The 12,882-nt window shown below is 42.6% G+C and overlaps 1 protein-coding gene across 1 annotated transcript in view; it reads right to left on the bottom strand.

Moving 5' to 3' along the window:
* The window catches only part of NEK5 (NIMA related kinase 5), a 38,400-nt gene that overhangs the window by 10,461 nt on the left and 15,057 nt on the right, over positions 1–12,882 (bottom strand). The window contains 9 exon segments of the mRNA XM_025478093.2: positions 20–157; positions 1,377–1,447; positions 1,449–1,503; positions 2,336–2,346; positions 6,466–6,596; positions 8,328–8,396; positions 8,626–8,706; positions 10,953–11,053; positions 12,555–12,639. Of these exon segments, the coding sequence (XP_025333878.2) occupies positions 20–157; positions 1,377–1,447; positions 1,449–1,503; positions 2,336–2,346; positions 6,466–6,596; positions 8,328–8,396; positions 8,626–8,706; positions 10,953–11,053; positions 12,555–12,639 (742 nt within the window).

Raw genomic sequence — 12,882 nt, 5'->3', positions numbered from 1 at the left:
TTAAAAATAAACTGCATACCCAGTTCTCCTTCGCTGGCAGAAAATGAACTACTTGTTAGATGTGCTGCAGCCAACGTGCTCATTAAAGTTCCTGGGGCTTCCTGCCGCCACCGTCTTCTATTTTCTGGAACGCCTTCGGTCATGATCCCTGGGCCACCTGAAGAGGAGACTGTGTTACTGAAAATAAAAATGCTTCATTTGAATTCTTCTAAAATCACAGAATGTGAGAGCCTTGGCGGTGACCTAATCCCACCCCTCCTGTTACCACTAAGAAAACGGTGATAGAGAAAAAGTTTAGTGACTTATGTCACATCACGTGGCTGATGTGTAGGAGAATCACTTGTTTGCTTTGTAAAGTGGCCACTTTGGTGTGTTAAATTTTCTATTCTACTTGATTATTTTAAACTGGTCTTATTGTCTCCTTGGCATAGGACGGATTACATTGTATCTTGTTTGCAAGCCCTTTCTTGCAAGTTTGAGGACTTCAGTGGTTCGTAATGCTATCATTGTAAGTCATATTTCAATGTATAAAATGGGTATAGATTTTAGCTCTCTCCCAACCTCATGTTATCAAGACGAACACAGGAAATAGATAATAAAATTCCCCATCACCTGTAAAAAGAACACCCAGATGTTGCTCTGAACTCCTGTGCAAAGACTATGCCAGAAGCTCAAATGTAAACAGAGGAATTTAGTTTTAAAATATCATCATATTCTAAACACTCTTAACATTTAAATAGCACATTGGCTTACAAAGCAATTTTATGTGTATTTTTGCACTGCTAACTATAAGTCTTTTTTTTAAAAGATTTATTTATTTATTTATTCATGATAGACACAGAGAGAGAGAGAGGCAGAGACACAGGCAGAGGGAGAAGCAGGCTCCATGCAGGGAGCCCGACGCAGGACTTGATCCCAGGACTCTAGGATCGTGCCCTGGGCCAAAGGCAGGCACTAAACAGCTGAGCCACCCAGGGATCCCCTACTAACTATAAGTCTTATGGGATAGCTAGTATGTTAATTTGGATTTTATTGACGGAAAAACCCCTCCAAGAAATTCCAAGGAACTAATTGGGCTAGCATGGGAGGCAAGTCAAGCCAACTGCCCTTCCTTAGACAATCCCCCTCACTGCAAGGAAAGTGGGGTTCTACATCTTTTCTCTTTTATATTCTCATACCTGGGATGGTCAGTTGTCTAGGATAACTAGCAGGCAAGGTTCTCAGGAGGTGAGGGAGATACCAAAATAATATCTTTGAAGGCATTGATACCAAATCTATAGGGATGGTATTGAAAAGGGAACTAGGGAGTCAGGGTGAGTGCCAGCAACACAGCTGCATCTGAGGCCTTGTCTCCTCTGTGGGCAACTTTGACTGACTGAGTGTAGATTCCCTTGCAGGCATAGCGGAGCAGGTGGAGGTAGTGTTACCCGCAGCCATCAGCTCCAGCAGTCTGAGGAGCTCGCACATCCCACTGTCTCCCATTCCCTGCAGCAGCACCAGTATCTTGAATGAACAGCTTTGGGTATGAGAAAATAACTCATTAATTTTAAAGTAAAATGCAATAACTAATTGCACCAAATGGTTCTTAGGAAATCTGGAGGTAGTCTATCTGTTGGTACACTCGGAAACACAGAAATTATCACCTCCTCCTAATACAGATTGTTCAGGCTGAGTGCTTGTATCCAACCTCCCCCCAAATTCCTATGTTGAAACCTAATGCCCAACATGATATAGTGGGAATCTTTGTGGGGGGTGATGAGGTCATGAGGGTGGAACCCTTGAGAATGGACTTAGGGCTCTTTTACAAAAGAGCCCCCACAGGGCTGCTAAGTGAGGACATAGAGGAAACATGGCAGTAGGCCCTCATCAGACACCAAGTCCATCAGCGCCGTGATCTTGGGCTTTCCAGCTTCCAGAACTGTGAGAAGTAAGTGTTTGTTGTTTATAAGCCCCAGAGTTAAGGGCGTTTTGTTATAACGGCCCAAACGAACTAAGATATAGATCGTAACTTAGAAGGCCAAAATTATAAACAGGCTTAAAAATTGTTTCATTTTTATTATTAACATGTGAGAGACTAGACAGTATATCTAAATGTTAACAAATATTAGTGACAGGAACGGACAAATTCCTTGAGGCAACTCTGAGCATTTGACTTCAGTTTCAATGGAAGTGCAATCAGTTGTTATCTTTTTTTTTTTTTTTAAAGATAGGTTTATTTATTTGAGAGACAAATGGAGTAAGAGTGGGTTGGGGCTGGCAGTGGGAGACGGAGAGAGAAACCCAAATAGACTTCACACCAAGCACAGGACTGGATTTCACAACCCTGAGGTCAGACCTGTGCTGAAACTAAGAGTCGGCCACTTAACCAACTATGCTACCCACACAGCCCCAGTTCTGTTATCTTCTTCTTTTTTTTTTTTTTTAACTTGCGACCCCTGGTTTACAAGACCAGTGCTCTAAGCCCTGAGCTATAGGGCCTCGCGGGCGCTTGTTATCTTCATTTTTATTTTTTATTTATTTATTTTTTTTAAAGATCTATTTTTTTAATTTTTATTTATTTATGATAGTCACAGAGAGAGAGAGAGAGAGAGGCAGAGACACAGGCAGAGGGAGAAGCAGGCTCCATGCAGGGAGCCCGACATGGGACTTGATCCCGGTTCTCCAGGATCACACCCTGGGCCAAAGACAGGCGCTAAACTGCTGAGCCACCCAGGGATCCCCAGATTTCATTCTTTTTGATGGCTAATACTCCATTGTGTATAAATACCATATCTTCATCCATTCATCAGTCGATGGACACTTGGGCTGTTTCCCTAGTTTAGCTATTGTAGATAATGCTCCTATAAACATTGGGGTGCTTGTCTCCCTTTGAATTAGTATTTTGGTATTCTTTGGGTAAATGCTTGTGGTATTATTACTGGATCATAGGGTAGCTCTATTTTTTACTTTTTGAGGAACTTCCATACTGTCTTCCATAGTGGCTGCACCAGTGTGCATTCCCACCAACAGTGCAAGAGGCTTCCCCTATCTCCACATCCTGGCCAACACCTGTTTTTCTACTGGTGTTGATTTTAGCCATTCTGACAGGTGTGAGGTAACATCTCATTGTAGTTTTTTTTAAGATTTTATTTATTTATTAATGAGAGACACAGAGAGAGGCAGAGACACAGGCAGAGGGAAAAGCAGGCTCCCTGTGGGGAGCCCAATGTGGGACTCGATCCTAGGACCCTGGGATCATGCCCTGAGCTGAAGGCAGATACTCAACCACTGAGCCACCCAGGTGCCTCTCATTGTGGTTTTGATTTCCATTTCCTGATGATCAGTGATGTTGAACATCTTTTCATGTGTCTGTTGGCCATCTATCTCCTTTGGAAAAATGTCTATTCATGTCTTCTGCCCATTTTTTAACTGTATTATTCATTTCTGAATAATGGGTGTTGAGTTATATAAGTTCTTTATATATTTTGGAAACTGACCCTTTATCAGATGTGTCGTTTGGAAATATCTTCTCCCATTCCATAGGTTGCCTTAGAGTTTTGATTGTTCCTTTACTCCATTTTCTAATCTGTAACTTCATTTTTTATATATAAACTCTGGTTTTTCAAAAATGTATTTTGTTGTATCATTATACAGGATCTGATTTCACAGTTTTTCCCAAATTGTAAACCAATTGGCCTAGCAGCATTTATTTGACTGAGCCTTCCTTTCCCATTGACTTGTGATGTCACTTTCAACATACACTAAATTATTATCCATCCTAGAGTTTGTTTCTAAACCATTTCTTCTTTTCACTGCTTTATCTATTCTGGTGTTCCTATCATCTTGTTTTATAATTTATAGAATATATATTGATATTTGAAAGTGTATATACCACTTCACTGCTTTTCTTTTCTAAATCTGTCTGCTTAAGAGTCTCCAAGATTCTCCAATCTGCCATGATGTCCCCATCTTTTTGTGGTTTTGATGATTTTGATTGAAATTGGCAACATATGATATATTTATTTGGAAAGAATATTTCTAATATGTGTTATTTCTCCCCATTTATTCAAGTGATCTTTAAATACCTCAGTAAGTTTTTATAGTATTCTTCACATGCTCAGCATAATCTTTATAAAGTTTATTCCTAATCATATATGTACATACACACACATTCACACACATTTGCTGTTGTTACTGGAGATGAGATTTGAAAACCAAATGACAAAAATACCTGCAATTCATATTACAGGTAAAGCTTTAACTTAAAGAGTCTTATAAAGGATAAAACAAATGCCATTTTCAGCGGATAAAAAAATGAAGGATGAGAACACATAATTCACAAGAGACATGGATGGTCAAAACATATGGAAAAGTTTTTTTTCAACCTGAATTATAATTACAGGAATGCAGACAAGTTAAAAGACCATTTTCAGTATCAAACTGAAATTATTTTAATAATAAAAAAAAGAGGCAGCTATTTCTTTTGAGACCTACAACTTGCGATCTCTTCCCAGCAAACTGAAGCAAAGAATAACTTTGGAATTCACTTTCACTCAGGCCGCCAAGGGCTCCCTGTGGCCAGATCCATAGACTGTTACTCAACCCACCTCACTTGGCCTTTCTCTTTAGTTGATGCTGCCAACTCTGTATCTCCTTCTAGAACTTTCTCTCCTCCTTTGGTTTCACTCTCTCTGGATCTCTCCAAAACTTGTCTAAACATTGCTAAGGTCTGTCCTAAGCTCCGTTTTCTTCTCACTCTAGTTCCTCTGCCTAGGCATTTTTGACCATCTCTAAAGTGATTATAATACCTTGTGTATGCTAAGGAAACCCTGATTTGCCCCAGAGCTTTGGTCTCACACAACTAACATCTTCTAAGCATCTCCAGCTGAGGTTCATAAAGACCTAAATCCCCATCTGTCCCAAATCTAGAGTGGGATCCTATGTCTGCTGACCTCCCTCTGTGTGATGTGTGTACCTATTTGGTTGGTGACAGCTTCATCCATCTGAATTAGAAAACTGGGAGGATCCTTGACCTCCTTCTCTTCCTCAACCCTGACACTCAGTGGTTCACACTTGGGATCTTTCTCACCACACTTCTCTGGCCAGTGCACCTGTCATTTCCCACCTGGACTGTTATCCTCCCGCCTGCAGTCCTGCTACTCCACATCATCCTGACACTGTAGCCAGCACGATCTTTCTCCATCACAGATAGAATTTAATTCCCTTTGATTGAAAGTCATCACACAGGATAAAGCCCAAGCTCTTTAGCATGCCAAGCTCTGCAGGAGTGGGCTCCTCCCTGACTCTAGCCAGCTGGCACTCTAATGATGATTAGTATTTGGACTCAGAAAACATGTTTTCTGCCTCCTTTCTTTGACTCAGGACACATGGTGATGTCGAGGGCCGACCCAGTTTTCATTCATCTTTGAGATCCCTACCATGTAGCACAGTCTAAGCACATGGGAGATTCTCATAAGATGTCTGCTGAACTGAATACAGGTTTTTCCAGATGGAAATGAGGTGAAATATATTATTCCAGGAAGAAGACACAGAGCCAAGCCAGGGTGTGTAAATGCTCACACAGCTGTTAGAGCGAGGGTTGCTCCAGGAGGCTATATGGATCCCGTCATCAGTGGTAGGAAAGAGGGGTGCTGGTCACCACAGGATCAGGCCCCACAGCATTCAATAGGACACTATGTGGAATGGACTATGGGGAATCCTGCAGGTATTATCCAAAAAAAAAAGTTGAAGTAGAAGAATAATATAATGAGATAACTCCAGCAGCCATATAGAGAATGAAGGAGAAAATATTAGAGAAAAGGACACGTAGGAGAATAAGGCAGTACAATGAGGTACAGAGCATTTATTAAGCACATACTATGTGCCAGGTACTGCATATATCAAGTTTTGCTTTAGTCCTCACAATAAGCCTGTGTGGCAAGTACTATCATCCCCGTTCCTAGGAGGAAGCTGAGATTCAGAGCATTGTCATCACTTGTAAAAGGTCACACAATCAGAAAGTAGCAGTGCCCGCTGGAATCCAAACTCCCATCTGCCTCCAAAGTCCATGCATTCACTACCACACCATATCGCTGCGGACAACAGAGCCCCAGACCAGGGGCCGAGGGAGCGAAGGAGGAGGAGAGCCCACCCTGGCTGTGCAGCAGGAACTCTCGACCCGCTGCTGGCAGTACCCGAAATAAAGGATCGATGGGAAGGACGAGCTCTGAAATTCAACTGGACAGATGCTGAGTCTGCAAGGCCAATGGGATTTGTCCATGGAGGCTTCCAGCAGATAATGAGAAAAGTGGATGGCATGGAGTGGCTGGCTGGGGGCAGCTCAGAGCAAGAGCAAAGGGCTGGGTCTCTGGTGGCAGAGGAGCCGGGGTAGGTGACAATGGGGTTGCAAGTGAGTGAGGAGGGGGGCTGTGACGGATTGCTGATAAAACATTCCTTCTCACTTACGGCTTTCGAGGGGCACAATACGTACCTGTCTCTGGACAGCAGAGCTCTTCAAATGCTTTGTCTGTATAATCTTCATATTCCTTCACACATTTATATTCCTTAAGCTTCATGCCATTCTCAAAGGTCAAAGTTTCATTTTGCACACCCACTGCCTAAAGCAATACCACAGTGTTCGACAACAAGCCATATTTTGATAAAAAAAAATATGTTGAAAAATGTTTTTGCATTCCCAGTAATAAACAGTTACCAAGGCATACGGTACATATGCAATATATGTATATTAAACAAATAAGTTAGTAGCATTTTAACTGGAATGATGTTTGAACAAGATAGAAACGGGTGTGTTTATTTCTTCTCCTTGTCAGTAGTGACAATCACATAATGATCATATGGCAACTTGATTTTAACCAGACTTCCTGTCTTCGATGTTATTCTGCGGCAGTTCCGTTCTATAGAACGCTCAAAGTTATCTCACCTTATAGAAAGCCCTGCTTTAAGTGTACAATGTTCCCACTGGGTCCCGAAAACTGCTCCTAATACACCATAATCAACACTAAAATGATCATTCTGTTTCAAGCACATCAAAGCATCAAGTAACCAAGGGTGAACACCCCGGCAGATAAAACGTTTTGACTCCATTCCTTTATACGATCAGGCCTACCTCAGTGCCTGGCTTCATAGAAGGACTGTGGATGTACCACCCCAACCAGAAACAGGCCCCCTCCGACCCTCCTAGGCCTGGGATGCTAAGATGCCTAAGGCTTAAAAGAGAGGTGAGAGTCAACAACCACCACTCAAAGAAGCCTCTGTGTGGCAAAATGGTACGACAAATCTCAAAGGTAAGCAGGGCACAGAGGATTTTTAGGGCAGTGGATCTATTGTTCATGGTACTGTAACGGTGAATATGTGTTGTTACGTCAAATCCCACAGAATGTATACCAAGAGTGAGCCCTAATGTGAACTATGGACTTTGGTTGATTACGATGTGTCCATCTGAATTTACCAGTTGTAACAAATGTTCCATCCCAGTGGGGGTGGGGGATGGGGGTGGGTGGGGAGCTGTGCATGTGAGGGGACCAGGTATAGATGGAAAAATCTCTGTACCTTCTGCTCAGTTTTGCCATGAACCCAAAACTACTCTAAAACATGAAGTCTACTCAAAACAAAAAAATCTAAAAGAAATGATAACATTAAAAAATGGTTAGCTAATGAAGGACATGAAAGAAAGAAATTGAGTATCAGATGTGATACAGAACCTATATGTCCACACACATAACTTTTGGTAATTTAAAAGGCAAAGTTAGAGAAGGTGAAATGGTAACACAAACCAGTTGATTTTGGTATTTGTTAGCAGGTCTGGTAAGAAGTGGGATTAAAAGGGATGTTGAATACGAGTAATAAAATGAGACTTGAGTCTACTGTATTCGTGCATTTATCACTGTGTCAATGAGAGCTCAAGTGTATAATTGAGATTCATCCAAAGACCAACACAAAATTGTCAATAGCTAATTAAGACCTAAGATAAATGTGCATGGTTTCAGGGTATCCGCTCAATTTTTTTAGTAAGTATATTGGTTGTTGACTACAATTAAGTCTTCTATTTTAATTTGGCAATAAAGGAGAAGTTAATATTATGAAGAAAATAATTATTTTATAAAAGAAAAGTAAATTAAATTGGAATAATCCATATAAGGGAATTATCTCAATGAAAAAAAGAATGGAAGGATAAAAAGCATTTTGGAAGACTCCTTTGAACCAGAGATCCTTCTAGGAACATTTAAGAAAATTCTCCCTATGGCCAGTGGAAAAATTTCATTAAATGTGCTATTAAGACATTCGTTTTTTTTATACCTGTTAATGGAAATAAATACTTCATGGCATACCTCTTCCTCTTGGAGGGTGTTTTCATCAGAAGTACATTGGTTTAAACCAATTTCAAGCTTCACCCCTCTCTAGAAGAAAGCAACGAAAATAGTGTTAGCTTAGCAATCCAATAAAAATGCTAAAATTACAACTCCTATTTGACATTACAGATACTTAAAACCACTAGTCAAACATCACAAAATAAGGCAATTCCATAAAATAGTAGAGGGAAAAATCCTGTAGGCAACCCGGATTGCAAGGTGGGAACCCCCCCAAAGAGTCATTTAATACGACACTGCAAGACAAAATATTTATTACCTTAACTGTACAGTTTTGTTCTGGAATTTTATTTTCCTTAATGTTCTGAACTCTAATTTGTTTCAAGTCTCTTTCAATGTCCTGCAAGTTTAGAGAAAAATTAATATCTAGCATTTAATATTGATCAAACTGATAGTTTCACAATCCCTGAATTCACAGCATGGTCTGTTTATATAACTTGACTTCTGGATTGGATCTGATGATTAATTTGAGAATAAAAACATGCCTTTGTTAAGGAAAGTTAATAATAATTCACTAAAAACTTGGACACAGCATCCATTAACTTGAAATATTAATACAATGGCATTGCAAGTGGCATTGCAAGTGGGGAAAATTCTACAATGTGACAGTGCTTGTCACTTTGGTCCAGTACAACCTAATCTAATTCAAGAATGTAATTTTAATTATTTGAGAGATAGAGACAGAGAGAGAAGTAGGGTGGGGCAGAGGGAGGAGAAGCAGATTCCCTGCTGAGCAGGGAGCCCCACGCAGGGCTCTATCCCAGAACTCTGAGATCATGACCTGAGGCAAAGGCAAACGCTTAACCCACTGAGCCACACAGGCGCCCTTCTTTTTTTTTTATTTTTTAAAGATTTTATTTCTTTAAGAAAGTAGTTTTGGCTACAGGATCACTCCCTTAAGAGGTTTATAGATCTTAATTATGATTGTAATCAGGAAAACATGTGCACTGCTCATGATAGTAAAAAGGAAGAAGAGGGCACTAAAAATTGATGTGCAATTTCAAGGAAGAGAAGATTGTGCAAGTAGATGCCAGGAATGTCAGAGTTCGGAGCTTTGTCAGGGTCCGGTCCTGGGCCGTCTACCCTTTTCTTCCTCAATCCCAGGTTCCAGCAGTTCCTGTGGATGTAAGTGCACCTTTATGCAAGGACTTTGCAGTGTGCGCCTCCAGGCTTGCTCTTTCCTCCCCTCTGAGCTGCAGGCTCACATACTCAACTGCCTACTTAGCATCATCTTCACTTCGACATTCATTCCACAGAGTCATACTGAGCACCCACCATAGGCCAGACACTGTCCCACACCATGGGTTCATGCAGCGAATGTGACCACAGGTCCCTACAGGGGACCTAGAGTAGTAATAGATGAGTTAAATTAACAACATAATTTCAGAAAGTACTATGTGCTAAAAGGAAATAGGGTAGTAGCATAGAAATTGAGGAGTAGATGATGGGAATGCAGGAAAAGCCCATCTCCGTATTTGGTGTAACCCCTGGAATGACGTTGCACCTCGTGATCTGAAGGTCTGGGGAAAGCGTGTTCTGTGCCGGGGGAGCAGTGAAGCAGGCGTCCTGAGGCAGGCGTGGAATCCCTCAGATTTTCTCTAACTCACCTGATGTCCAAACCCTTGATTGCCTCCCCACCACAAGCTTGCTCCCCACTCTTCCCGGTCTTAGTAAGCGGTACTACCCCTTTCCAGGCAGGAGCATAGGCGTCTCCTTGGTGTGTGTGTTTTAAGGCTCTCTTTTCTCCACCATTTTACACGAGGTCTCTATCATCTCTCTCTTAGAACTGTCTCCTCTGTGGGTACTTCTCATACGGGATGTGTCGGTCTGGCTCACTACGACCTGTTCGCCCTGCAACCCTGGGAAGGGTGTTTTTCTGCCGCGTGATATCATGAACTCTGAAACAGGACGTGACTTCTGTATCTTACTTTGTGAGGTTAGCAGTCTGATCTGATAGTTTAGTCTGGTTGTCTCAGTTCTGGAAGAAGTGTCCTATGGCTTTATTTTCCTTAAAATACAACCATCTTAAACTCCTGAGCCCCATCCCCCAAGCCAGGCCACTTTAGAGCACCCCGGCATCACATCAAGGAAGGTCCCAGGGTCTTTCACAAGGCAAAACACTCAGGGGCCCTTTTGGTCTTCACCCAACATGGGTCCCCCTCACCTGCCCTTAACCAAGCCTTCATGGTATGTTGAAGAAGAAGGTAAAAGAACCTTCCAGAAGGGACAAAAAAGCTTCAATGCAAGGTTGAAGTAGAGCAACGTTAACCATCAGACTTCTGACCTAGGTGTCTGAGACCCCGACTCGAACACCCTCCAGAACCCTGAACACTCATACACGCACCAAAGCAGGTTTCTTTTCTTTTTTTTTTTTTTTTCCAAAGCAGGTTTCAAACTTGGTTGTGCACCAAGTCACCTGGCCAGCTGCCAGAAACAGATGCCTGCCCCCACCCCATCCCACCCCCGCCCCACCGTTTGGGGTAGAGCCAAGGTGGCTCAGTTTTTAAGAACTTTCACACACGCTTCTCCCCTGCACGGTGAGGGCTACGAACTTCTGGGGAGGACACATCATCATCTAATAACGACCATCAGCTGCACAGGAGCTTCCTCCTCAGGTGCCTATCAGTGGACGGGTGGGTCGCTTTTCTTCACTAAATAGGTTTTATGACTTATTTTGGGGTCCTCCTAAAAAGACAAATCATACGCAGTCAGTCAGGTTAGTTCTGAGTCAGTTCTGAAGTCCACAGGGGGACCGTGGCCAGTGTTGAGTGGGATCTGGTGAGGAAATGCTCTCCTCCTGCTGCTGAGGGGCCATCAGAGGAAGTGGCCTGACAGCTCCCTCCTCCCGGCTCCTTTCCCCTGTGGCAGCCTGGGCAGGCCCCACATGCATCTTCCATGGTCTCTCTAGAAAAGTCTGCCATCATCCTTCCATCACAGACCTGCCTTAAAAACAAGGCTGATGACGATTCAAGGCTCTCCACCCTAACCGAGGCTCTGCCCTGAAGAGAACCGGCTCCAGTCCCCTTGCCTCCAGCACCTCCAGTACCACGTGAACCTCTGCAGGGTTCCGGAAGAACGCCCTCTCCCTCGGCTCTGCCCCTCCAAACTCTGCTCCTCTTCCTGGACTGGGTGAGACCATGAAAACTCTCCCCTGGCTCATCCTTAACTCCTGAGCTTAACTGTAGTCAATCTTCCTCAGTCATTGCTCAAACACGTGTGTCCTGTCTTTCCAACTCTTCGTGAGCAGAAGTGCATATGTTAGAAAGAGTAGAGGCTTCAAATCAGATGTTTGGGTGTTTGGTCCACCTCGTAACATCTAAGTGACTTTGGATGAGTTACTTAGTTTCCCTGTTGTGGTGTGTACAATGAGCTAAAGTATGTGAAGACTCCCGGTATGTGCAATTGAACTGTAGCATAGGTTCACCTCCCCCATATTGATTCCTCTGTACGCCCTTGGGGGTCGCGGATAGGGGAGAAAGAAACCAAGTCCAGTAAGTCTACTCAGTGCCTATGAGCCGGGGGCCTGCCGTGTCCTCGGCCGGCTTTAGCACCACAGGCCTCTTACAGGAGGAGCACTGCAGGGCAATGAGGGTGGTTCTGTGGTTAGATGTTCACGAAACGTGGTCTACAAACATAGGCCAGCTATCTCATCCGGAGCTCTACTGGAAATGCAGTGACCCGAGACATGGAAGAATGAGTGTCCAATGTGGCACCTTTAAGGGATTTTTCAGGAATCAGTTTTTCAAGTCGACTACACTCAAATGTGGTCCTACCCAGGCTTTGAGCCTTACCCTGCATGTGAGGCTATGCCAATATGGCTGAGTTCAATAAATGCTCATTCTTGCCCCTACCTTATGGGCAGGGACTTACTTTCTGCAACTAATCTAGTTCTGGTGTAAAGTAGCTGCTCTGTCAATAAGTATTAACTGATTCGTGAAGAAGACAGTGAATGAGGATTTTTAATAACAACCATTCCTAACTGAGAGTCTCAGATATCCTCACCAGCGTGGGTGGTCTCAAGTAAACCATAATAAAAGCTTCAATTACGTGTTTGCTTTCCCATTAAAAGTTTAGATGATGACATTTTACCCTTTCTACGAGGAGATCATCACTCTTGAAACCTGCTTAATTTAGTTAGATCTAAATCAAGAGAACCATGTTTCCTTTAGGAGAAAAATTTATTCAGCTCCAGTTCACTCCCCATCTTCTTTTAAATTTCCTTCATATCATTGTGGTACTGTTGACATATTTCCTCTAACTGCTTCCAATATTCCTGGAAAATATTCCCAATCCAAAAATTTTAAATGGTGGTGAACAACTGAACAGAGTAATCTCCACAGAGCCTATGGATTTAAAGAATGTGTGATACACAGTAGGAATTTGAAAACCTCATAGTCCTAAAGATGATAATTTGCCTTACATTCAGCTGTGGTACTTCCCTCCCTGTGAGCGATAGGGTGGCTTTGGGCAATCTCACTTTTATATTTAACCCAGAATGTGTTAATGGCATACCATT

This window comes from Canis lupus, chromosome 22, assembly GCF_003254725.2.
Source record: "Canis lupus dingo isolate Sandy chromosome 22, ASM325472v2, whole genome shotgun sequence".
NCBI classification, from domain to species: Eukaryota; Metazoa; Chordata; class Mammalia; order Carnivora; family Canidae; genus Canis; species Canis lupus.
The sequence above is the reverse complement of the archived record's forward strand: the minus strand, read 5'-3'. Positions and strand labels throughout refer to the sequence as shown.